At 42.0% G+C, this 25,540-nt stretch overlaps 1 protein-coding gene across 5 annotated transcripts in view; it reads left to right on the top strand.

Annotated features, from left to right (window-relative positions):
* Window positions 1-25,540, top strand: part of sema5a (sema domain, seven thrombospondin repeats (type 1 and type 1-like), transmembrane domain (TM) and short cytoplasmic domain, (semaphorin) 5A) — a 202,594-nt gene that overhangs the window by 82,605 nt on the left and 94,449 nt on the right. For 4 of the 5 annotated variants that reach the window (XR_011676583.1, XM_071414898.1, XM_071414897.1 and 1 more), the window contains 5 exons: window positions 4,636-4,659; window positions 4,771-4,869; window positions 11,223-11,436; window positions 14,028-14,313; window positions 16,959-17,094. Coding sequence is in view for 4 of the 5 variants with exons in the window: in XM_071414898.1 (XP_071270999.1) it covers window positions 4,636-4,659; window positions 4,771-4,869; window positions 11,223-11,436; window positions 14,028-14,313; window positions 16,959-17,094 (759 nt within the window). In the remaining variant the exon portion in view is untranslated. The remainder of the gene's footprint in view (window positions 1-4,635; window positions 4,660-4,770; window positions 4,870-11,222; window positions 11,437-14,027; window positions 14,314-16,958; window positions 17,095-25,540) is intronic. The other variant, XM_071414900.1, reaches the window with a different exon arrangement.

Below are 25,540 nucleotides of genomic sequence, written 5' to 3'. Positions count from 1 at the left end.
GCTGACCAAAAAGATCATCTCTAATGTTGTTGTACCACCCACAGTAAAGATCATCTCTAATGTTGTTGTACCACCCACAGTAAAGATCATCTCTAATGTTGTTGTACCACTCACAGTAAGGATAATCTCTAACGTTGTTGTACAACCCACAGTAAAGATCATCTCTAATGTTGTTGTACCACCCACAGTAAGGGTAATCTCTAATGTTGTTGTACCACCCACAGTAAAGATCATCTCTAATGTTGTTGTACCACCCACAGTAAAGATCATCTCTAACGTTGTTGTACAACCCACAGTAAAGATCATCTCTAATGTTGTTGTACCACCCACAGTAAGGGTAATCTCTAATGTTGTTGTACCACCCACAGTAAAGATCATCTCTAATGTTGTTGTACCACCCACAGTAAGGATCATCTCTAATGTTGTTGTACCACCCACAGTAAGGATAATCTCTAATGTTGTTGTACCACCCACAGTAAAGATCATCTCTAATGTTGTTGTACCACCCACAGTAAGGATAATCTCTAATGTTGTTGTACCACCCACAGTAAAGATCATCTCTAATGTTGTTGTACCACCCACAGTAAAGATCATCTCTAATGTTGTTGTACCACCCACAGTAAAGATCATCTCTAATGTTGTTGTTCCACCCACTGTAAAGATCATCTCTAATGTTGTTGTTCCACCCACTGTAAAGATAATCTCTAACGTTGTTGTACCACCCACAGTAAGGGTAATCTCTAATGTTGTTGTACCACCCACAGTAAGGGTAATCTCTAATGTTGTTGTACCACCCACAGTAAGGATCATCTCTAATGTTGTTGTACCACCCACAGTAAAGCAAGGAAGGCATGAACTTCTGTTTCAATGTAACGATCTTTACAAAAAATACATACACGTTTATCTAGGGGAGTGTTTGTGTATATAGAATAACTATCTTCAAAGTAATGACTCGGGACGTCGGGTTTGAAATGAAAGCTTCTTTTTTGTAATACTACTTGTTCACGTTACATTTAACAACTTTAGATTCTACAAAACAATAAAAGAAAGTTGCTAGCGAAAGTCAGGATAATCACTTGTCACTTGTACGTAACTGGTGTGTTCTCGCTCTAATTCCTGTCGCAAGGCATTCTGGAACTTGCAGTCAAAAGGGTAATCCAATACTAACCTGTCACGCCCTGACCGTAGAGAGCTTTTTATGTCTCTATTTTGGTTTGGTCAGGGTGTGATTTGGGTGGGCATTCTATGTTTGTTTCCCTATGTTTTTGTATTTCTTTGTTTTGGCTGGGTATGGTTCTCAATCAGGGACAGCTGTCTATCGTTGTCTCTGCTTTTTCCCACATGGTTTTTGTGGGTAGTTATTTTCTGTTTAGTGTTTTTCACCTTACAGGACTGTTTCGGTTTCGGTTATTCTCTTTGTTATTTTGTTATAGTGTTCAGTTTTCAATAAAAAGCATGAACACTTACCACGCTGCGCTTTGGTCCGATTCCTCTTCTTCAGACGACGAAAACCGTTACATAACCAATACAACAAAAATATGTATGTAGTTCTCTCAATCTCCAACACATGAATTCTAATACAATTACCTATGTAAATAACTGTATAGAAAATATCTTTAGATACAGCTCAATGAATTAACTGTAAACATTAACTCTGTAACCCATTAAAGTTACAACAGTGTATCGACCAGTCTTAATAGCGAGAGGGCCCACTCCAAATCAACAATTTGCAAAATAACTTTGATATTGCTTGGATAAACAGTATGTACATTGGGTTCTGTCCCAAAATAGCATTTAAAAAGGTAGTAGGTGCACAGTTTGTTACTTTCAGGTGTGGGTAACACTTTCTGTGAAGCCCATATGCACACTGCATTATACAGCATTAGACATGCACTCGTAATGCAGTATAAGCATAGTTATAGACACACATAAAGACTCATAAAGACTCATAATATACCAATAGACATAATGCATTATAAGTATCATCATAATCACTTAGATTATGCACACACACAGACACAACTGTGATGAGTTCACTAAAGGAGCCTGCTTCAGTCAGGGCCAATCAGAAGTGAGGCTGTTAACACACTCATCCCAACATGAAACAAACCCACTCATAACTCAGACTTAACTTAGACTTCACTCAAACTGGAGAAAACCCCTCATGGACAACAATGTGTGATTTATGTCTGAAGTAGGATTTAGTGGGTTTAGTACACACCTTTTCATTTAAACTGACTATACACAGACACTGTTTTCCTTTCTTCTGTTTGTTTGTTTGTGTGTGTGTGTGTGTGTGTGTGTGTGTGTGTGTGTGTGTGTGTGTGTGTGTGTGTGTGTGTGTGTGTGTGTGTGTGTGTGTGTGTGTGTGTGTGTGTGTGTGTGTGTGTGTGTGTGTGTGTGTGTGTGTGTGTGTGTGTGTGTGTGTGTGTGTGTGTGTGTGTGTGTGTGTGTGTGTGGTTTTCCTGCATACCCTCCTCCAAATAACATGCTTTATAACTGAATGTGACCGTGTGCTGAACTGCAGGGGCCCCGTGGGTATTTCAGTTTTTTGGTTGAAGTCTGAGAGATTTGCCTGTGTGTTTATCCCTCTGTGAAAGGTGGTTAGAGGCCTATAACACATACAACATACACACACACACAACACATAATAGGTGTGCAGGGACTGGCCAGTGTATGATTGTCATTCTGAATTACAGACTAAGCTACCTTAGTCCTAAGGAATTGTTTTTCTTGTTGTTACTTCTGAAGATACATTCCAGTAATGTACAGAACACTAAGAATAGCATTAAAGACATCCTTCTCTGAGAATAGCATTAAAGACATCCTTCTCTGCATATTTTTTTTTTCTCTCTCTTTCTCTCTCTTTCTCTCTCTCTCGCTCTCTCACTCTCTCCCTCTCTCGCCCTCTCCCTCTCTCGCCCTCTCCCTCTCTCGCCCTCTCCCTCTCGCCCTCTCACTCTCTCTCTCGCCCTCTCTCGCCCTCTCCCTCTCTCGCCCTCTCACTCTCTCACTCTCTCCCTCTCTCGCCCTCTCCCTCTCTCGCCCTCTCACTCTCTCACTCTCTCCCTCTCTCGCCCTCTCACTCTCTTGCCCTCTCACTCTGTCTCTTCATCTCTCCCTTTTACTTGGCAGAGTTGGGGGTTTTATTACTTATTCCGCCGCACAGCAATATACCGTAACTTAAGTTATTTCACAGATACGGTGTCTCCGCCTTGAGTGAATTTACAAGTGATTGTGCTCTTTAAAGCCGGTGTCTGCCTCTCTGTACCGCCTTTGATTTATTTCCACTAGGAGAAGAAAAGGGACTTAAATTGACTTGACGGGAGTCGATCGGCAGCTCTGTCTGGTTTGTCATTCGAGAGCCGTGCATAACTGTCTCCGTGTTACTATAAGGAGCCTGAACGTTTGTCAGGAAGTTTTCAACACTGTGACACAAGACACACATTAAAATCAGCTTCTTATTTGCTGGGGGAATATACACAGGCAGCCACACTACAAAAGGCAGACACACACACACACACACAGCGAGACACACAAACACACAGCGAGAGAGACACACACATATACAATGTGCTTAGTACAGGAAAATGAATCGTTTTACGAGTTAACCTCCATCTTGATAGGGGGAAATAAAATATACCCGACTTCTACCCCTCCCACAGACACACATATACTGCTCCCACTAACCCTTCAGCGGTCCCTTGTAACACTCCTAAATCAGGCACCACTGATAGAGAGAGAGGTGGAGGAGAGAGCGAGCGAGCGTGAAAGCGAGAGAAAGGAGAAAGAGAAAGGGAGATAGAAGAGCGAGAAAGAGAGGAAAAAAGAGAGTCAGAAAGGGGCTCCGGGCATCTCTAGTACACCAGACTGATTTACTGGCCCTAAATCTGAACGAGGGCCCTCAGAACCACAAGCCCCAGGTCCCTTCAGACGGACTCAGGGGAACTTACCAAACACATGGTTTATTTTAAGACTCCAGTCAGACAATGCAAAAACACACATCCACCATGTTCTGACAAGACTTCTCACTGCTAGCATCGTGTCAGTGTTGTGTGTTTTTAACAAAGTCCCCTGACAGACTGAGCAGTGTGAATAGTGTTGGGGGAAACAGAGGTCGTGTTGTTACACTGTTTCAATCAATCACATTTTATTCATTTTTTATTTGTATAGCACTTTTCAACCCGGGCTTAAAGCTAACCCCCAAAGGATTAGCCAAGGCAACAGAGGCAAAGAAAAACTCCCAATACAGATGTAGGATCTTCATTTGATCACCCTGTTGCATGATAACTTTCCTGCAGTGCAGGACATTTAAAACATGAGGTTTAAAAAGGCTTCTGAAGTTTGTAATTTCCACTTTGAAATTTTAGACTTGATTTTCCCTTGCAAAAAATTTATCAATCCCTACATTTCCTGTTGCTGCAGGATTATTTTCCTACTGTAGCAAACTGGCTCAAATTAAGATCCTACATCTGTAGGTACTCTAGGGCTGCAGCTTCATTATTCAGAGTTAGTGCAATGTTTGGATGTGACTGGCTAATATTTACACATATACTTTCTTATCTTGCATATGTGATTATTTGTATTATATGTAATCTTTGTGTTTAAAAAAAATCTTCTTCTACCTTTTTTGAGCTCTCGTTGAAGAGAAATTCCAATGTATGTACTTACAAATGGTAAATACTTGAAACTTGGTTAAGGTGTTTATTCCTGTGTTTGTGTCATTTTATTAGTGCTAATGTTAGCTGTGCTGTTCTGTCCTCTCCACAGGAGGAGTGTCAGAATTACATCAGAGTGCTGCTGGTGAATGGAGATAGACTGTTCACCTGTGGAACCAATGCGTTCACACCCATCTGCACCAACCGCACTGTAAGAATCTAATCATGTCTCTTCTATCCTCTCCTCTCCTTTTTTCTTCTCTCCTCTACTTTACTTTCTTATCTGCAACTATCTTCTCTTTTCCTCTCTTCTACTGCTCTATGCTCCTCTACTTCTAGTTCTACTCCACCTACTGTATATAAACCTGCAGTTTAACCTGAGGGAAGTGTGTGGGCTGTTGGTTATATTATATGGTGTGTAGGTGGAGGGAAGGACGATGTTTTTATTTTATTTTTAATTTTGTTAGCAGCAAATGCAAAGGTCACCGTCTCATAACGACTAATCCGTCAGAAATACATATAGTATAAATGTCAAAACATTATTACGATGGTATTTCATCAGCCCTGTTATAGGAGAACACATATTTACTCTGAGTGGGTCTGCTAATATAAAAGATAAGTGCTGCATAGCTATAGGGAGAGCGAGAGAGACAAAAAGAAGGGATTGAGTGTGACAGAGAGGGAGAGAGAGGGGGGGATCGGGAAAGGGAAAGAGAGAAGGATCGAGTGTGACAAAGGAAAGGAGAGAGTGGGGGGATCAGGCGAGAGGGAGAAAGAAAGGGATCAAGAGCGACAGAGAGGTAGAGAGAGGGCAGGATAGGGAGAGAGGAAGAGAGAGAGGCATCGCGCAGGAGGGAGAGAGGTGGAGGGAGAGAGAGATCGCGAGGGAGGGAGAGAGAGATCGCGAGGGAGGGAGAGAGGGATTGAGTGCGACAGAGGTAAAGGGAGAGAGAGGGATCGAGTGTGACAGAGAGGGAGAGAGACCCTACTAGAATCCGAAGTCAAATGTCTACTGTTTGCTGATGATCTGGTGCTTCTGTCACCAACCAAGGAGGGCCTACAACAGCACCTAGATCTTCTGCACAGATTCTGTCAGACCTGGGCCCTGACAGTAAATCTCAGTAAGACCAAAATAATGGTGTTCCAAAAAAGGTCCAGTCGCCAGGACCACAAATTCCATCTAGACACCGTTGCCCTAGAGCACACAAAAAACTATACATACCTCGGCCTAAACATCAGCACCACAGGTAGCTTCCACAGAGCTGTGAACGATCTGAGAGACAAGGCAAGAAGGGCATTCTATGCCATCAAAAGGAACATAAATTTCAACATACCAATTAGGATCTGGCTAAAAATACTTGAATCAGTCATAGAGCCCATTGCCCTTTATGGTTGTGAGGTCTGGGGTCCGCTCACCAACCAAGATTTCACAAAATGGGACAAACACCAAATTGAGACTCTGCATGCAGAATTCTGCAAAAATATCCTCCGTGTACAACGTAGAACACCAAATAATGCATGCAGAGCAGAATTAGGCCGATACCCACTAATTATCAAAATCCAGAAAAGAGCCGTTAAATTCTACAACCACCTAAAAGGAAGCGATTCCCAAACCTTCCATAACAAAGCCATCACCTACAGAGAGATGAACCTGGAGAAGAGTCCCCTAAGCAAGCTGGTCCTAGGGCTCTGTTCACAAACACAAATACACCCCACAGAGCCCCAGGACAACAGCACAATTAGACCCAACCAAATCATGAGAAAACAAAAAGATAATTACTTGACACATTGGAAAGAATTAACAAAAAAACAGAGCAAACTAGAATGCTATTTGGCCCTAAACAGAGAGTACACAGTGGCAGAATACCTGACCACTGTGACTGACCCAAACTTAAGGAAAGCTTTGACTATGTACAGACTCAGTGAGCATAGCCTTGCTATTGAGAAAGGCCGCCGTAGGCAGACATGGCTCTCAAGAGAAGACAGGCTATGTGCTCACTGCCCACAAAATGAGGTGGAAACTGAGCTGCACTTCCTAACCTCCTGCCCAATGTATGACCATATTAGAGAGACATATTTCCCTCAGATTACACAGATCCACAAAGAATTTGAAAACAAATCCAATTTTGATAAACTCCCATATCTACTGGGTGAAATTCCACAGTGTGCCATCACAGCAGCAAGATTTGTGACCTGTTGCCACAAGAAAAGGGCAACCAGTGAAGAACAAACACCATTGTAAATACAACCCATATTTATGCTTATTTATTTTAACTTGTGTGCTTTAACCATTTGTACATTGTTACAACACTGTATATATATAATATGACATTTGTAATGTCTTTCTTGTTTTGAAACTTCTGTATGTGTAATGTTTACTGTTAATTTGTATTGTTTATTTCACTTTTGTGTATTATCTACCTCACTTGCTTTGGCAATGTTAACACATGTTTCCCATGCCAATAAAGCCCCTTGAATTGAATTGAATTGAGAGAGAGAGATCGAGAGGGAGGGAGAGAGAGAGGGTGATTGAGTGTGAGGTAGGGAGGGAGGGAGAGTGAGATCGCGAGGGAGGGAGAGAGGGATTAAGTGCGACAGAGGGAAAGGGAGAGAGAGGGATCGAGTGTGACAGAGAGGGAGAGAGAGAGAGATCGAGAGGGAGGGAGGGAGAGAGAGAGGGGGATTGAGTGTGAGGTAGGGAGGGAGGGAGAGTGAGATCGCGAGGGAGGGAGGGGGAGAGAGAGAGAGGTATTGGGTGCGACAGAGAAGGAGATTGAGAGGGAGGGAGAGCGACAAAGAAGGAGGGAAAGAGAGAGAAAGATTCCAAGGGAGGTAGAGAGAGAGAGGAGAAGGAAATAAATATGCATTTAGTTATCATAATGTGTGTACATAACCACAGATTAATATCCCGTTAATGACCAATTCACTGTCTTTACAGGCATTTACTGAAATTAATTCTGTCCAAATGTCCTCATTCATGACAATATATTAATTAATTTCAAGACCTTATCCATATTTATGGCCTTGAATGGCAGGATTATTTTTGCCCACTATGGATTTGTCAGAAATTAGAGAATGCAATCCTCTAGTCATGCAATTGATAATGGCGATGATGATATTGCTACTGATAATGATGATGATGGTGATGATGATGTGATGATGATGATGATGATGAGTGTGATGATGAGTATGATGATGATAATGATGAGTAGGAGGATGATGAGGATGAGAATGAGTATGATGAGGAGGATGAAGATGAGAATGAGTATAATGATGAGTACGATGAGTATGGTGGTCATGATGATGAGGATGGTGATGATGATGATGATTTTGATAATGATAATGATGATGAGTAAAATGATGATGATTATATAGAGCTTATTATTGCAGACCCTATGTCCTCTTTGCTGCCCTGTAGACAGCTATGAATCATCAGACACCTAGCACCTGCTTGGCTGTCTCTTTCTGTGTCTGATCACATTTATGAGACGGCTGCAAGGAAGTGTAACATGGCAACTGACCAGGAAGGAAGGGAGAGAAAGAGAGATGATCTGAAAGTCAACAGCACTGAGTGTGTCTCAAATGATTGGCTATTAGAGGTGTGAAAGTGACCCGTCTCCCCAGCCTGTGCTCCCAACCACAGCTGCTGTGTGTCCTGAAGAGAGAACTCATTCACTCCATTGCTTTAATATGCATGATAGATGCAGCCTCTATCTATACTCTATCCCCATTCCACCCGTCTTACAGACCCAGCTCGACCCAAACACTTCCCTCAACACACAGAATGAGCTCCATCAATACCCCCTTTCATCGCAGACTTCAGACACAGTGACACTTGTTGGGTCAAGCCGGTGTCAGACCGGAGGCCCGGAGCGGAGGTAGTTTGTGTTGACGGAACCAACAGTGGTCCAAATCAACCCACTCTAATAAATCTATACAAAGTGACCTGCTCTTAGGCTGTTTTATTAATGAGCATCACGTACTTTAAGGAAGTGGAAAGTCCATCTCTCATTGATTAACCTGAAACTCAAGCCAGCATTAGAGAGAAGCTTCAGTGTGTCAGTTGGACAAAGCTTGTGTTCTGTATGGTTAGAAATTCCTGTGCTGATGATCTTCTGCACGTCAGGCAGGATGTGCAGTTAAGAACACACCTGGGTCGATGTGAGTAATGTGTAGCGTTGCCTCATAGCTTAATGCGATGGTTAGTGGGGGGGAAAGAAACTATAGCGGCCCTAAAATTGACCATTGCAGAACACCATTTGGGGAATTAGTAAGCTTTTAAAGTTTATGGGAAGGGTTTCCATTGAAACAAAGATACATTTCTACAACAGTATGTGGTTAACCATAAATGGGAAGAACGTAATGATGGTTTATATAAATGTATAAAAATACCTCACGGTTTAGATTGATAGGAATGGAGGTGGAGCCTTGCCCTAAGCATCTCTCCTTCACGGTTACACCATGAGTTAAAATGTCATATTAGCAAAGAAAACACTGTGTACATTCCAGCTCTTAAACATATCCAAGGCTTTTGCCTCAGTTTATGTTGTGTGGGTTTTTATTGGGAACAAGTGCACTGTCTTAGGGCCAAGTGTAGGTCGTACTGTAGAGTATTTTTAAACACGGAGAGCTGGATTTGGCCTCGCTTTCAAAGGCAGACAAACCAAACGTCTGAGCTCTGAGCTTCGCATGGAGCTGCTTGTGAAAACGGAGAGGCTTTCCCTAAGTCACTGATGTGGTTTAATAATGCTTTATCAAGGAAAACAGATGTATGTCCGCTATTCATCAGAACAACCAAACCAGGAGGAATAAAAAGTGCATGAACTTCTCCAGGAAGTACAGTGAAGATGGAGGTTTTCTATGAGCATCGGTCCTGTCCAGATGTTGTGTTCTTGTTCTTAGAGTGTGGTTTTGGATATAGGTTAAGCTGATTATAAAAGGCTGTGGGAAGAGTCATATTCTTGCCTAAAAAGATGCTATAGCTAATTACCAGCAATACCCACCCACATATATATGGCCATAAGAGCTCTGTGCTGGGAACTGCGTAGGTAGACTGTAGGTTGCCTCTATTTTACCTCGATTGATTCTTCAGGGATTGGTTTTGTATCCAAACTTGATAGCTAAAGGTAGGATTTTAGCAGTAACAGTAACAATAAGAGACAGGTTTCTTCCTAGAGGAGAAACAGCAGTTTCACAGGCATTATTGTTTATTGTTCCATATCCTTCTTTCTAATCTGAGTTCTGTCCAAATGAAGAGTTTATTTCCCAAACACTATCCACCAATTTTTCACATTTGTGTTTTTTCATCAAAAATGATTGCTTATGGGTAGCTTCATGTGTGTGTAAAATATTACTGTTCTCAGATTTGTTTGCAAAACGATATATGTCCATTGTTTGGCTGGAATGGAATGTTCGTATCCTGTTTATTTGACTGTGATATGTGGTTGTCTCACCTAGCTATCTTAAGATGAATGCACTTACTATAAGTCTCTCTGGAAAAGAACATCTGCTAAATGACTAAAATGTCAAATGTAAATGTTTTACATACAGATCTCATATTACTGTATTGCATTTTTTTTATATTGATGTCACAAATGTACAGTATCATTTCTAAATGTCTTTATAAAAAATGTAGTTATTTGTTGCATTTGACTGTTTAATAAGGATCGGACCTTTTTTTCAATTTTCACCTAAAATGACATACCCAAATCTAACTGCCTATAGCTCAGGCATTAAAGCAAGGATATGCATATTCTTGATACCATTTGAAAGGAAACACTTTGATGTTTGTGAAAATGTGAAATGAATGTAGGAGAACATAGCACATTAGATCTGGTACAAAAAAAAAAACATTTTTAAAATATTTTTGTTTGTACCATCATCTTTGAAATGCAAGAGAAAGGCCATAATGTATTATTCCAGCCCAGGCGCAATTTAGATTTTGGCCACTAGATGGTGGCAGTGTATGTGCAACGTTTTAGACTAACCCAATGAACCATTGCATTTCTGTTCAAAATGTTCCGTCAAGACTGCCCAAATGTGCCTAATTGGTTTATTAATAACTGTTCAAGTTCATAACTGTGCACTCTCCTCAAACAATAGCATGGTATTATTTCACTGTAATAGCTACTGTAAATTGGACAGTGCAGTTCGATTAACAAGATTTTAAGCTTTCTGCCAATATCAGATATGTCCATGTCCTGCGAAATGTTCTTGTTATTTACAGCCTCATGCTAATCGCATTAGCCTATGTTAGTTCAACTGTCCCGTGGGGGACCCACCAATCCTGAAGAAGTTTTAAAACCTACTATAGCAGTACTAGTTATTTCTCTGAGAGTGAGGCGGCTATATAGCATTTAGCAAAAAAAAATATTTGTCTCTCTGAATTGAAACCACCAAGGAGAGGGGAGTTAAAAATCATGTGATGTGTGCTCACACTCCCTCTCTCTCCACTCCTGCTTGTGTGCATTATAAACACATTAATTCTCTCCCCTCTCCCTCCTCCTGCCCCTCATCTCCTCCCCCTCTCCCCCCTCTCCACCCTCTCTCCCCCGCCCCCTCTAGCTGACCAACCTGACAGAGATCCATGACCAGATCAGTGGGATGGCCCGTTGTCCCTACAACCCTCTCCATAACTCCACAGCCCTGATCACCTCCAGCGGGGAGCTCTATGCTGCCACCGCCATGGACTTCTCTGGCAGAGACCCAGCTATCTACCGCAGTCTGGGGGGGCTGCCGCCTCTACGCACTGCACAGTACAACTCCAAATGGCTCAATGGTAGGATGTGGTAGAGGTAAGGGTAGTAGGGGTAGAGAAGCAAGCGGTAGGAGATAGGCGGCTGCTGCCAATAATGCACTGCTTAGTACAACTCCAAATGGCTCAATGGTAGGCTGGGAAATGGAAGGTGGTAAAGGGGCAGGGGGATAAGCAGTAAAGGTATAGAGAGGAGGAAAAGTAGTTCATATAGAAGGAGAAAAGGGGCGGATGAGGGGGAAAGGGTAGAAGTAAGGTAGTGTTGTTTACAGGAAGTGTCAAAATGTCAGTGATACGGATGTCTGTCACTGACATGCAGTGTATTGATGACAAAGAACATATCCACACTTTTTAGCTTCTTTTACAATATATATACAGTATATATATTTTTTTTTAAATATTTTGTTCTTTCCTTTTGAAGGATATAAAAGTGACATTTCCATCTGGTACTGAAACAATGAAATCAGTGTGTCGTTCTGAAGAGCTCAGTGGATCGCAGTTCAACAGCACATCCCACCTGGAACAGGGCTGCTGATTGAATACGCTGCTTCAGTCGTTCACTTGCTCTAAAAGAGCAGGTCAATCGCTATCTTGTCAGGATTTTATCTGATTCACATTAAAGCCAGATTGAAAAAATAAATTAAAAGCCACCACATACATAGCGCCGCGACAACCTTTGAGAAAAGGTTTAATAACTAATTTTATGGCAAATTGATTTTTTTGTCTCTTTTCTCATGTGATGCTGTGCAAAGGTGCAGAGGAGAGGAGGGGTTGAAAGAGCAAACAAGGGAAAAAAACTCTTTCATTTAAAAGTGAATTAAATCACTGTCAGAGAGGATAAAGCGTGCGGTTAAGGTCCAATAATGTCATACATAAAAATGAACAGCTCATCAATGAGTGCTCTAGGAAGGTCAGCAGTTTTAGATGGGTTGACAACTATTACACTACACCAGTGTTTTGGTCATACCTCATCCTAACCTTTAGGGGTTCCCTCGATAAATAATTAATTTTGAAACACAAAGTCATTAATAACAATGCCATCATTTATTAAGACTAATCACCTCAACCTCACATTCCTATGGACCCCTAGTCAATCACTCAGAACTCATTGTCATATACAGTGCATTCGGAAAGTATTCAGACCCATTGACTTTTTCCACATTTTGTTACAGCCTTATTCAAAAATAATTTTCCTCATTAATCTACGCACGATACTCCATAATGACAAAGTGAAAACAGATTTTTTGAAAATTAATTTAAAAAAAAACAGAAATAGCTTATTTACATAAGTATTCAGACCCTTTGCTATAAGACTTGAAATTGAGCTCAGGTGCATCCTGTTTCCATTGATCATCCTGTTTCTGCGACTTGATTGGAGTCCACCTGTGGTAAATTCAAGTGATTGGACATGATTTGGAAAAGCACAAATGTCAGAGCAAAAACCAAGCGATGAGGTCGAAGAAATTGTCCGTAGAGCTCTGAGACAGGATTGTGTCGAAGCACAGATCTGGGGAAGGGTACCAAAAATGTCTGCAGCGTTGAAGGTCCCCAAGAACACAGTGGCCTCCATCATTCTTAAATGGAAGACATTTGGAACCACCAAGAATCTTCCTAGAGCTGGCAGCCTGGCCAAAATGAGTAATCGGGGGAGAAGGGCCTTGGTCAGGGAAGTGACCAAGAACCTGATGGTCACTCTGACATAGCTCTTCTGTGGAGATGGGAGAACCTTCCAGAAGGACAACCATCTCTGCAGCACTCCATCAATCAGGCCATTATGGTAGAGTGGCCAGACGGATGCCACTCCTCAGTAAAAGGCACATGTCCGCCCGCTTGTAGTTTGCCAAAAGGCACCTAAATACTCTCAGACCATGAGAAACAAGATTCTCTGGTCAGATGAAACCAAGGTTGAACTCTTGGCTTGAAAACCAAACGTCAAATCTGGAGGAAATCTGGCACCATCCCTATAGTGAAGCATGGCGCTGGCAACATCATGCTGTGGCGATGTTTTTCAGCAACAGGGACTGGGAGACTAGTCAGGATCGAGGGAAAGATGAACGGAGCCAAGTACAGACATACTTGATGAAAACCTGCTCCAGTGCACTCAGGACCTCAGACTGGGGAGAAGGTAAACCTTTCAACACGACAACAACCCTAAGCACACAGCCAAAACAACACAGGAGTGGCTTCGGGAAAAGTCTCTGAATGTTTTTGAGTGGCCCAGCCAGAGCCCGGACTTGAACCCGATCGAACATCTCTGGAGAGACCTGAAAATAGCTGTAAAGCGACACTCCCCATCCAACCTGACAGAGCTTGAGTGGATCTGCAGAGAAGAATGGGAGAAACTCCCCAAATACAGGTGTGCCAAGCTTGTAGCGTCATTATGGGGTAGTGTGTAGATTGATGAGGGAAAAAAACAATTTAATCAATTTTAGAATAATGCTGTAACGTAACAAAATGTAGAAAAAGTCAAGTGGTCTGAATAGTTTGTCTCCTCCTTTAACAGAACCTAACTTTGTCTCCTCCTTTAACAGAACCTAACTTTGTCTCCTCCTACAACAGAACCTAACTTTGTCCCCTCCTACAACAGAACCTAACTTTGTGTCCTCATTCAACAGAACCTAACTTTGTCTCCTCCTATGACATTGGGAACTTCACCTACTTCTTCTTCCGAGAGAATGCGGTGGAACATGACTGCGGTCGGACCGTGTTCTCTCGCGCTGCCCGGGTCTGTAAGAACGACATTGGGGGCCGCTTCCTATTGGAGGACACCTGGACCACGTTCATGAAGGCGCGGTTGAACTGCTCTCGACCAGGAGAGATACCGTTCAACTATAATGAACTACAGGGGACGTTCTACCTGCCAGAGCTAGAACTGCTCTATGGGATCTTCACTACTAATGTGTAAGTGTGAGACGCATACTATACACACACACACACACACACACACACACACACACACACACACACACACACACACACACACACACACACACACACACACACACACACACACACACACACACACACACACACACACACACACACACACACACACACACACACACACACACACACACACACACACACACACACACAGAGGGTATATTCTGCCTGTATTATTAAGCAATGATGCCCGAGGGGGTATGGTATATGGCCAATATACCACGGCTAAGGGCTATTCGTACAGTAAAAATAAATGGTTTGTCATACCTGTCTGATATACCACAGCTGTCAGCCAATCAGCATTCAGCGCTTGAACCACCCAGTTTATAATGTATGATAAACCTTGAAGTTGCCAAAATACTGAAGTATACTTCAGGCACAGCTTAAAATGAACAGTCATGTTATACATACTATCGTCATTCACACACGTTTAGTTTCACAGTTTGACTTTAAACTCATTTCTTTAATTTTCAATTTTCTCACCTCTTAGAAGAGACATGCTTTTGTGGAAAGTGACAGTTTGAAAAGTCAAAGCTATCCGTCAGGCCCGATCCATACACTTAGCCACAGAGGCAGAACATCTTAATTGAAGCCTGGTGTTAAATTTATAGTCACCTTACACCATCAGTCACAGTAGGATCTGAGTCTGTGTTATAGACACTAACTGGTAGGGACAGATGTGTAGGTATATTTAGAGGACAAAAACACAGACTGGACATTAACAGTCAGCAGACAAAATCCTAACCATATACAGTTCCTTCAGAAAGTATTCACACTCCTTGACTTTTTCCACATTCTAGCCTACACACAATACCCCATAATGTAAAGTGGAATTCTGTTTTAATTTTTTTCTCCAAATTAAGTAAAAATGAAAGCTGAAATGTCTTGAGTAAATAAGAATTCAACCCCTTTGTTATGGCAAGCCTAAATAAGTACAGGAGTAAAAACAAAAGTCACATAACAAGTCACATAGTAAGTTGCATTGACTCACTCTGTGTGTAATTTTAGCGTTTAACATGATTTCTGTACCCCACACTTACAATTATCTGTAAGGTCGGTCAGTCGAGCTGTAAATTTCAAACACAGATTCAACCTCAAAGACCAGGGAGGTTTTCCAAAGCCTCGCAAAAAAATAACCTATTGGTAGATGGGTAAAATAAATTAAAAAGCAGACATTGTATATCCCTTTGAGCATGGTTGCCACGAATCCCGGTTTTGTTTTGGGCTATTTAAACCCGGTAGGCCCGCCGGCTTTTGTGCGGGCTTGTTTTTCTGTTCATGGTGTGTGGATTATTGTGGATTCCGTTTTCCTGGACAGTTTCGTCCTATTTGTTGGACTGGGTATTTTATGCGCCCTTGTGTTTGGCGTGACCGTTACTCTGTTCTTGGAATAAAGATCCACGTTTTGAACTACCCTGCTCTCTGCGCCTGACTCCTCCACCCACTACTCCTAGAAGCCATTACAATGGTGAAGTTATTAATTACCTTTTGGATGGTGTATCAATACACCCAGTCACTACAAAGATCCAGACGTCCTTCCTAAATCATTTGCCGGAGAGGAAGGAAACCGCTCAGGGATTTCACCATGAGGCCAATGGTGAATTTAAACAGTTACAGAGTTTAATGGCTGTGATAGGAGAAAACTGAGGATGGATCAACAACATTGTACTTACTCCACAATACTAACCTAACTGACAGAGTGAAAAGAAGGAAGCCTGTACAGAATAAAAATATTCCAAAACATGCATCCTGTTTGCAACAATGCACTGAAGTAATACTGCAAAAAATGTGGCAAAAAATGTGGCAAAGCAATTAACCTTTATCCTGACTTCAAAGTGTTTTGTTTGGGGCAAATCCAATACAACACATTACTGAGTACCACTGTCCATATTTTCAAGCATAGTGGTGGCTGCATCATGTTATGGGTATGCTTGTAATCATTACGGGGAGTTTTTCAGGATAAAAAACCCCAGAATGGAGCTAAGCACAGGCAAAATCCTAGAGGAAAACCTGGTTCCGTCTGCTTTCCACCAGACACTGGAAGATGAATTCACCTTTCAGCAGGACAATAACCTAAAACACAAGGCCGAATCTATACTGGAGTTGCTTACCAAGAAGACAATGAAAGTTTCTGAGTCTCACAGTTACAGTTGTGACTTAAATCTGCTTGAAAATCTTTGGTAAGACCTTAAAATGATTGTCTAGCGATGATCAACTACCAATTTGACAGACCTTGAAGAATTTAGAAAATAATCATTGCCAAATATTGTACAATCCAGGTGTGCAAAGCTCTTAGAGTCTTACCAAGACTCACAGCTGTAATCACTGCCAAAGGTGATTCTAACATGTATTGACTTGAATCAAGATATATTATTGTTTTATTTCAAGATATATTATTGTTTTATTTTTTATATTTATTTTTTCAAATGTAATGTCAAAGTGAAAGAAAATCCACTTTGACATTATAGAGTATTTTGTATAGATAGTTGACAAAAAATGACAACTAAAAAATGTTAATCCCACTTCCTAATACAACAAAATGTGGGAAAAGTCAAGTGGTGTGAATACTTTCTGAAGGCACTATCCCTCTCTTCCCCCTTCAGGAACAGCATAGCAGCATCTGCGGTGTGTGCCTTCAACCTCAGTGCCATCACCCAGGTGTTTGGAGGTCCCTTCAAGTACCAGGAGAACTCTCGCTCCGCCTGGCTACCCTACCCTAACCCTAACCCTGACTTCCAGGTAAATACTCACCTACCCCAACCCGAAAGACTGGTTTGCAGTCGGTCGATCAACATGTCTGTAGACAGTTGTCGCAGTGACATCGTTACCATTCTATTATCATCAGACATCAAACTTATCGTCTTCGTTATGAAAAAGTTTAAATACAAAACGACAGCCTCTGCATGGCATTTTTATTAGATTTTTTATTTCACCTTTATTTAACCAGGTAGGCCAATTGAGAACAAGTTCTCATTTACATCTGCGACCTGGCCAAGATAAAGCAAAGCAGCGCGACAAAAACAACACAGAGTTACACATGGGATAAACAAACGTACAGTCAATAATGCAATAGAAAAATCTGTATAGAGTGTGTGCAAATTAAGTAAGGAGGTAAGGCAATAAATAGGCCAATAGTGGAGAAGTAATTACAATTTAGCAATTTACACTGGAGTGATATGTGCAGATGAGGATGTGCAAGTAGAAATACTGGTGAGCAAAAGAGCAGAAAAACAAAAACAAATATGGGGATGAGGTAGGTAGTTGATTGGATGGGCTATTTACAGATGGGCTGTGTACAGCTGCAGCGATCGGTAAGCTGCTCTGACAGCTGACGCTTATAGTTAGTGAGGTAGATATAAGTCTCCAACTTCAGTAATTTTTGCAATTCGTTCCTGTCATTGGCAGCAGAAAACTGTAAGGAAAGGCGGCCAAAGTAGGTGTTGGCTTTGGGGATGACCAGTGAAATATACAGTGGGGCAAAAAAGTATTTTGTCAGCCACCAATTGTGCAAGTTCTCCCGCTTAAAAAGATGAGAGAGGCCTGTAATTTTCATCATAAGTACACTTCAACTATGACAGACAAAATGAGAAGAAAAAAATCCAGAAAATCACATTGTAGGATTTGTAATGAATTTATTTGCAAATTATGGTGGAAAATAAGTATTTGGTCAATAACAAAAGTTTATCTCAATACTTTGTTATATACCCTTTGTTGACAATGACAGAGGTCAAATGTTTTCTGTAAGTCTTCACAAGGTTTTCACACACTGTTTCTGGTATTTTGGCCCATTCCTCCATGCAGATCTCCTCTAGAGCAGTGATGTTTTGGGGTTGTTGCTGGGCAACACGGACTTTCAACTCCCTCCAAATTCTTTCTATGGGGTTGAGATCTGGTGACTGGCTAGGCCACTCCAGGACCTTGAAATGCTTCTTACGAAGCTACTCGAAGCTACTCCTTCGTTGCCCGGGCGGTGTGTATGGGATCATTGTCATGCTGAAAGACCCAGCCACGTTTCATCTTCAATGCCCTTGCTGATGGAAGGAGGTTTTCACTCAAAATCTCACGATACATGGTCCGATTCATTCTTTCCTTTACACGGATCAGTCGTCCTGGTCCCTTTGCAGAAAAACAGCCCCAAAGCATGATGTTTCCACCCCCATGCTTCACAGTAGGTATGGTGTTCTTTGGATGCAACTCAGCATTCTTTGTCCTCCAAACACGACGAGTTGAGTTTTTACCAAAAAGTTGACATTCTCCCAATCTTCTTCTGGATCATCCAAATGCTCTCTAGCAAACTTCAGACGGGCCTGGACATGTACTGGCTTAAGCAGGGGGACACGTCTGGCACTGCAGGATTTGAGTCCCTGGCGGCGTAGTGTGTTACTGATGGTAGGCTTTGTTACTTTGGTCCCAACTCTCTGCAGGTCATTCACTAGGTCCCCCCGTGTGGTTCTGGGATTTTTGCTCACCGTTCTTGTGATCATTTTGACCCCACGGGGTAAGATCTTGTGTGGAGCCCCAGATCGAGGGAGATTATCAGTGGTCTTGTATGTCTTCCATTTCCTAATAATTGCTCCCACAGTTGATTTCTTCAAACCAAGCTGCTTACCTATTGCAGATTCAGTCTTCCCAGCCTGGTGCAGGTCTACAATTTTGTTTCTGGTGTCCCAGCTCTTTGGTCTTGGCCATAGTGGAGTTTGGAGTGTGACTGTTTGAGGTTGTGGACAGGTGTCTTTTATACTGATAACAAGTTCAAACAGGTGCCATTAATACAGTTAACGAGTGGAGGACAGAGGAGCCTCTTAAAGAAGAAGTTACAGGTCTGTGAGAGCCAGAAATCTTGCTTGTTTGTAGGTGACCAAATACTTATTTTCCACCATCATTTGCAAATAAATTCATTAAAAATCCTACAATGTGATTTTCTGGATTTTTTCCCCTCATTTTGTCTGTCATAGTTGAAGTGTACCTATGATGAAAATTACAGGCCTCTCTCATCTTTTTAAGTGGGAGAACTTGCACAATTGGTGGCTGACTAAATACTTTTTTGCCCCACTGTACCTGCTGGAGCGTGTGCTACAGGTGGGTGTTACTGTGGTGACCAGTGAGCTGAGATAAGGCGGAGCTTCACCTAGCAAAGACTTATAGATGACCTGGAGCCAGTGGGTTTGGCGACGAATATGTAGCGAGGACCAGCCAATGAGAGCATACAGGTCGCAGTGGTGGGTAGTATATGGGGCTTTGGTGAAAAAACGGACGGCACTGTGATAAACTGCATACAATTTGCTGAGTAGAGTATTGGAGGCTATTTTGTAAATGACATCGCTGAAGTCAAGGATCGGTAGGATAGTCAGTTTTACGAGGGTATGTTTGGCAGCATGAGTGAAAGATGCTTTGGTGCGAAATAGGAAGCAGATTCTAGATTTAACTTTGGATTGGAGAGTTTAATGTGAGTCTGGAAGGAGAGTTTACAGTCTAGCCAGACACCTAGGTATTTATCGTTGTCCACATATTCTAAGTCAGAACCGTCCAGAGTATTGACGCTAGTCGGGCGGGCGGGTGCGGGCAGCGATCGGTTGAAGAGCATGCATTTAGTTTTACTAGCATTTAAAAGCAGCTGGAGGCCACGGAAGGAATGTTGTAGATGTATACAGAATGGTGTCGTCTGCGTAGAGGTGGATCAAAGAATCATCCGCAGCAAGAGCGAAATCATTGATATATACAGAGAAAAGAGTCGGCCCGAGAATTTAACCCTGTGGCACCCCCATAGAGACTGCCAGAGGTCCGGTCAACAGGCTCTCCGATTTCATACACTGAACTCTATCAGAGAAGTAGTTAGTGAACCAGGCGAGGCAGCCAGTAGAGAAACCAAGGCTGTTGAGTCTGCCGATATGAATACGGTGATTGACAGAGTCGAAAGCCTTGGCCAGGTCGATGAAGATGGCTGCACGGTACTGTCTTTTATCGATGGCGGTTATGATATCGTTTAGGACATGGGGGTGGCTGAGGTGGACCCGTGACCAGCTCGGAAACCAGATCGCATAGCAGACAAGGTACGGTGGGATTCGAAATGGTCGGACGATCTGTTTGTTCACTTGGATTTCAAAAACCTTAGAAAGGCAGGGCAGGATGGATATAGGTCTGTAACAGTTTGGGTCTAGAGTGTCTCCCCCTTTGAAGAGGGGGATGACCACAGCCGCTTTCCAATCTTTGGTAATCTCAGACGATACGAAAGAGAGGTTGAACAGACTAGTAATAGGGGTTGCAACAATGGCGGCGGATAATTTTAGGAAGAGAGGGTCCAGATTGTCTAAACCAGCTGATTTGTAGGGATCCAGATTTTGCAGCTCTTTCAGAACGCCAGCTGTCTGGATTTGGGTGAAGGAGAAGCGGGGGGCTTGGAACAGTTGCTGCGGGGGGTGCAGAGCTGTTGGCTGGGGTTGGGGTAGCCAGGTGGAAAGCATGGCCAGCCGTAGAGAAATGCTTATTGAAATTCTCAATTATCGTGGATTTATCAGTGGTGACAGTGTTTCCTAGTCTCAGTGCAGTGTGCAGCTGGGAGGAGGTATTCTTAATGGACTTTACAGTGTCCAAAAACTTTTTGGAATTATTGCTGCAGGATGCAAATTTCTGTTTGAAAAAGCTAGCCTTTGCTTTCCTAACTGACTGTGTATATTGGTTCCTGACTTCCCTGAAAAGTTGCATATCGCGGGGACTATTCGAAGCTAGTGCAGTATGCCACAGGGTGTTTTTGTGCTGGTCAAGGTCAGTCTAGCCTGGAGTTAACCAAGGGCAATATCTGTTCTTGGTTCTACAATTTTTGAAAGGGGCATGCTTATTTAAGATGTTGAGGAAAGCACTTTTAAAGAATAACCAGGCATCCTCTACTGACGGGATGAGGTCAATATCCTTCCAGGATACCCAGGCCAGGTCAATTAGAAAGGCCTGCTTGCAGAAGTGTTTTAGGGAGCATTTGACAGTGATGAGGGGTGGTCATTTGACCGTGGACCCATAACGGACGCAGGGAATGAATCAGTGACCGCTGAGATCCTGGTTGAAAACAGCAGAGGTGTATTTAGAGGGCAAGTTGGTCAGGATGATATCTATGAGGGTGTCCATGTTTACGGATTTGGGGTTGTACCTGGTAGGTTCCTTGATAATGTTTGTGAGATTAAGGGGATCTAGCTTAGATTGTCGGACGGCCGGGGTGTTAAGCATATCCCAATTTAGGTCAACTAGCATTACGAACTCTGACGATAGATGGGGGGCAATCAATTCACATATGGTGTCCAGGGCACAGCTGGGAGCGGAGAGGGGTCTATAACAAGCAGCAACAGTGAGGGACTTATTTTTGGAGAGATGGATCTTTAAAAGTATAAACTCGAACTTTGGGCATAGACCTGGATAGTATGACAGATCTCTACAGTATATTGCAATTCCACTCCCTTTATCAGTTCTGTCTTGACGGAAAATGTTGTAGTTGGGGATGGAAATTTCAGAATTTTTGGTGGCCTTCCTAAGCCAGGATTCAGACATAGCTAGGACATCAGGGTTGGCGAAGTGTGCTAAAGCAGTGAATAAAGCAAACTTATGGAGGAGACTTCTGATGTTAACATGCATGAACCCAAGGCACTGGGCTTCAGCAGCTTGCTCTATTTGAACACCAATAAACCCATCCATTTAAAAATGAATGTGGTAAATGTCCACCTAGCAAGCAAGGCAACTAAAAGCAACTGTCTAAACAATGTTTTGGTTCGTTAGTAGCTTGTTAGCTAGGTAGCTAGCTGGCTAACCAGTTCAAATAATGACCAGAGTATAGCTGACAACGCCTTAACTTTAGCTACTTTTTATTAATTATTAAAGGAAAATAAACCCACCACAACAACATAATTAATTACAAGGTAATGATGGCGAGTTTACAGAAATTTGCTTTTGGTTGTGTGTGTGACAAAATAAAAGTAGGTCATTCTATATGAGAATTTTAGAACTACTTGTCACAGTGGATTTGGTCTTGTTGCTGTAGCAGCCCAGTAACCACGACAACAGGCATTGCGAAGTTTGCAGAGACATTAACTTTTTTCATGTCTGTGCAACAAGGAAACAGTCGCAGCGCCGGTTGACAGACATTCCACCAGAGTATAAACTAAATGTTGTTTTGACCAGTGACACTTGTCACATTCTAATTGTCTACAGACATGTCATTAAACCAAGTATACACCTGACTTTCAGGTAAATATACACCTACCCCAACTCTAACCCTGACTTTCAGGTAAATATACACCTACCCCAACCCTAACCCTGACTTTCAGGTAAATATACACCTACCCCAACCCTAACCCTGACTTTCAGGTAAGGAACTCCAGCATGGCCGCCAACACAGCTCACAGGAAAATCTGTTATCCCTATTGTAGAAACAAGGCCTTGAGCCATGAGCTCAGCTAGGTAGTTGTTCTATCAGGGTTAAGCCGGATCAGATTGGGATATGTTTTGGGAGGGATGAGCCTGAATCAGTTTTTAAAGTTGAATATGACCAATTGAATATAACAAATCAGGCTAATAGCTACTACCATAGTGTGACAAGACAGATGTATGACTCAGGTCAGTGCCTTACAGATGTTGGATCTTAATTTGAGCCAGTTTGCTACAGCAGGAAAATCATCCTGCAGCAACAGAAAATGTGAATTATTATGTGGATTATAATTAATGGCCGTTTTTGTAGGGGTTGATACATTTTTCATTAAGGCAAATTAAGTTGTTTTTTTTTAATTGGAAATTATAAATGTTTTAAAAACTCAAATACACTAAGTTTGCATTTCCTGCTGTGCAGGAATATTGTCAGCAACAAAAGAGTGATCAAATTAAGATCTTACATCTGAGATGGCGACGGACGACCGCGCCTGTGTCTGTTTTCCAATGGACAGTCAGCTCTGGTGGACATCTAGCCGTCATGGACTCAGGCTTTCACCTGGTTATTCTGAGAGATTTTATCACCTCAACAACTCTGTCCAATTAACCAACACACACAAACATAATCGCATACAACAGAAAGTGTGTGTCAAATCAAATCAAATTGTATTTGTCACATACACATGGTTAGCAGATGTTAATGCGAGTGTAGCGAAATGCTTGTGCTCCTAGTTCTGACAATGCAGTAATAACCAACGAGTAATCTAACCTAACAATTCCACATCTACTACCTTATACACACAAGTGCAAAGGGATAAAGAATATGTACATAAAGATATATGAATAAGTGATGGTACAGAACGGCATAGGCAAGATGCAGTAGATGGTATCGAGTACAGTATATACATGTGTGCGTGTGGTTATGTGTATGGGTGGGTATGCATTTGTGTTTGTGTTTGTGTTTGTTTGTGTGCGTGCTTGAGTGTGTGTGTGTGTGTGTGCGTGCGTGCTTGTGTGTAGGGCTGATGAGCAAGCCCCAGAGTCCCTGTACACTCCCTCTCATTAATTCATTCTCTCTCACTCTCTCTCTTTCAATCTCCTCACAAACCTGTTAATAATGACGACCTCGCGTTATAAAACTCACTGATGTGAAATTTACAACATCCCAATCGCACCACTACAGTACTTTCACTGGAGCCGGAAGAAGTTGCCCCTAACCACTGACCCAGGACCAGGTGTTATTACATCTCCCTTATAGTTTAAGGTTAGGAGTGGGTTGAGGGTAATCTGATCCTAGATCTGTTTTCAGGGCAACTTCTACCTATCACGAATGGCACTTCATTCTCTGAAGCCTCTCTGACCCATAGCCACGGAAATTTGTTTGGCTGTGGGGGTGCTGCGATTCTTTTTTGCCTGTTGGGGGGTGCAGAATAAATGTTTTGTTGCCCACGCTGAAGATGTCTTTATCTGTCCACTAATACAGGACTAGTGAAGGCTCAGTGCATGACTTTTGTGAAAAATTAACTAAATGTATTTGAATGTTTACCAGCATTTGTAACTTGACTCTGTACAAAACAGTTAATCTGATAATACTGTTGGAATATAAAAATAGTTGCTTGATATATGTTTTCCAGTTTCTTGAAATACTTTGCAAACTTATTTCTATGTGAAAACTGAAATGGTCTTCATTCCTTTTCAGTAGACACTCTTATCCAAAACAACTTACAGTAGGGAGTACATACATTTGCATGCTTTTTCAAACCCACAACCCTAGCATTGCAAGCGCCATGCTCAACCAAGTCATCCACATCATCACAAACCATTTGATGTCTCAATGTACTCAATTACTCTACTGTACATTGTTTTTCTTCATGGTGATGGAAAGTCTAGTTACAAACCTAGATGACCAGCTTGTGTACAATACAGTAATGTACATTATGTGGTTTGTAACGATGGTAAATTAATACTGCACAAAAAGTGGTTGTTTTCTATGTTATTTGATCAAGAAAAATATTTTATTTGAAGTGGATGTTTTGTTTCTTTGCCTATACCTTTGCACTTTTTGATGTAAATGTCTGAGGCCTGGGTTTTGTTCTTCATGGATTCCATTAAAATGACAATCAAAGAGAAAGGGACAGGGCAACGACTCTTACAACTCCAACTATTGAGTCATGTTCTTAATTATACAACTACCTTTTTTGCCAAAGTGGAGATGCTAAAAACATGCTTTTGCCCACGCTACAGACGTCAATATCGCTCGAATAATACTTCAATGAACGAAAATATGAATGCAAAATGCAACAATTTCCAAGATTTTACTGAGTTACAGTTCATATCAGTCGATTTAAATAAATAAATTAGGCCCTAATCAATGGATTTCACATGACTGGGAATACAGATATGCATCTGTTGCTCATAGATACCTTTAAAAAAAAAAGGTAGGGGAGTGGATCAGAAAACCAGTCAGTATCTGGTGTGACCACCATTTGCCTCATGCAGCGTGACACATCTCCTTTGTATAAAGTTGAACAGGCTGTTGATTGTGGCCTGTGGAATGTTGTCCCACTCCTCTTCAATGGCTGTGCGAAGTTGCTGGATATAAATGGGAACTGGAACACACTGTCGTACATGTCGATCCAGAGCATCCAAACATGCTCAATGGGTGACATGTCTGGTGAGTACGGTATGCAGGCCATGGAAGAACTGGGACATTTTCAGCTTCCAGGAATTGTGTACAGATCCTTGCAAAATGGGTCCGTGCATTATCATGGAGAAACATGAG

Source organism: Salvelinus alpinus, chromosome 8 (assembly GCF_045679555.1).
Source record: "Salvelinus alpinus chromosome 8, SLU_Salpinus.1, whole genome shotgun sequence".
Taxonomy (NCBI): Eukaryota; Metazoa; Chordata; class Actinopteri; order Salmoniformes; family Salmonidae; genus Salvelinus; species Salvelinus alpinus.
The sequence above is the reverse complement of the archived record's forward strand: the minus strand, read 5'-3'. Positions and strand labels throughout refer to the sequence as shown.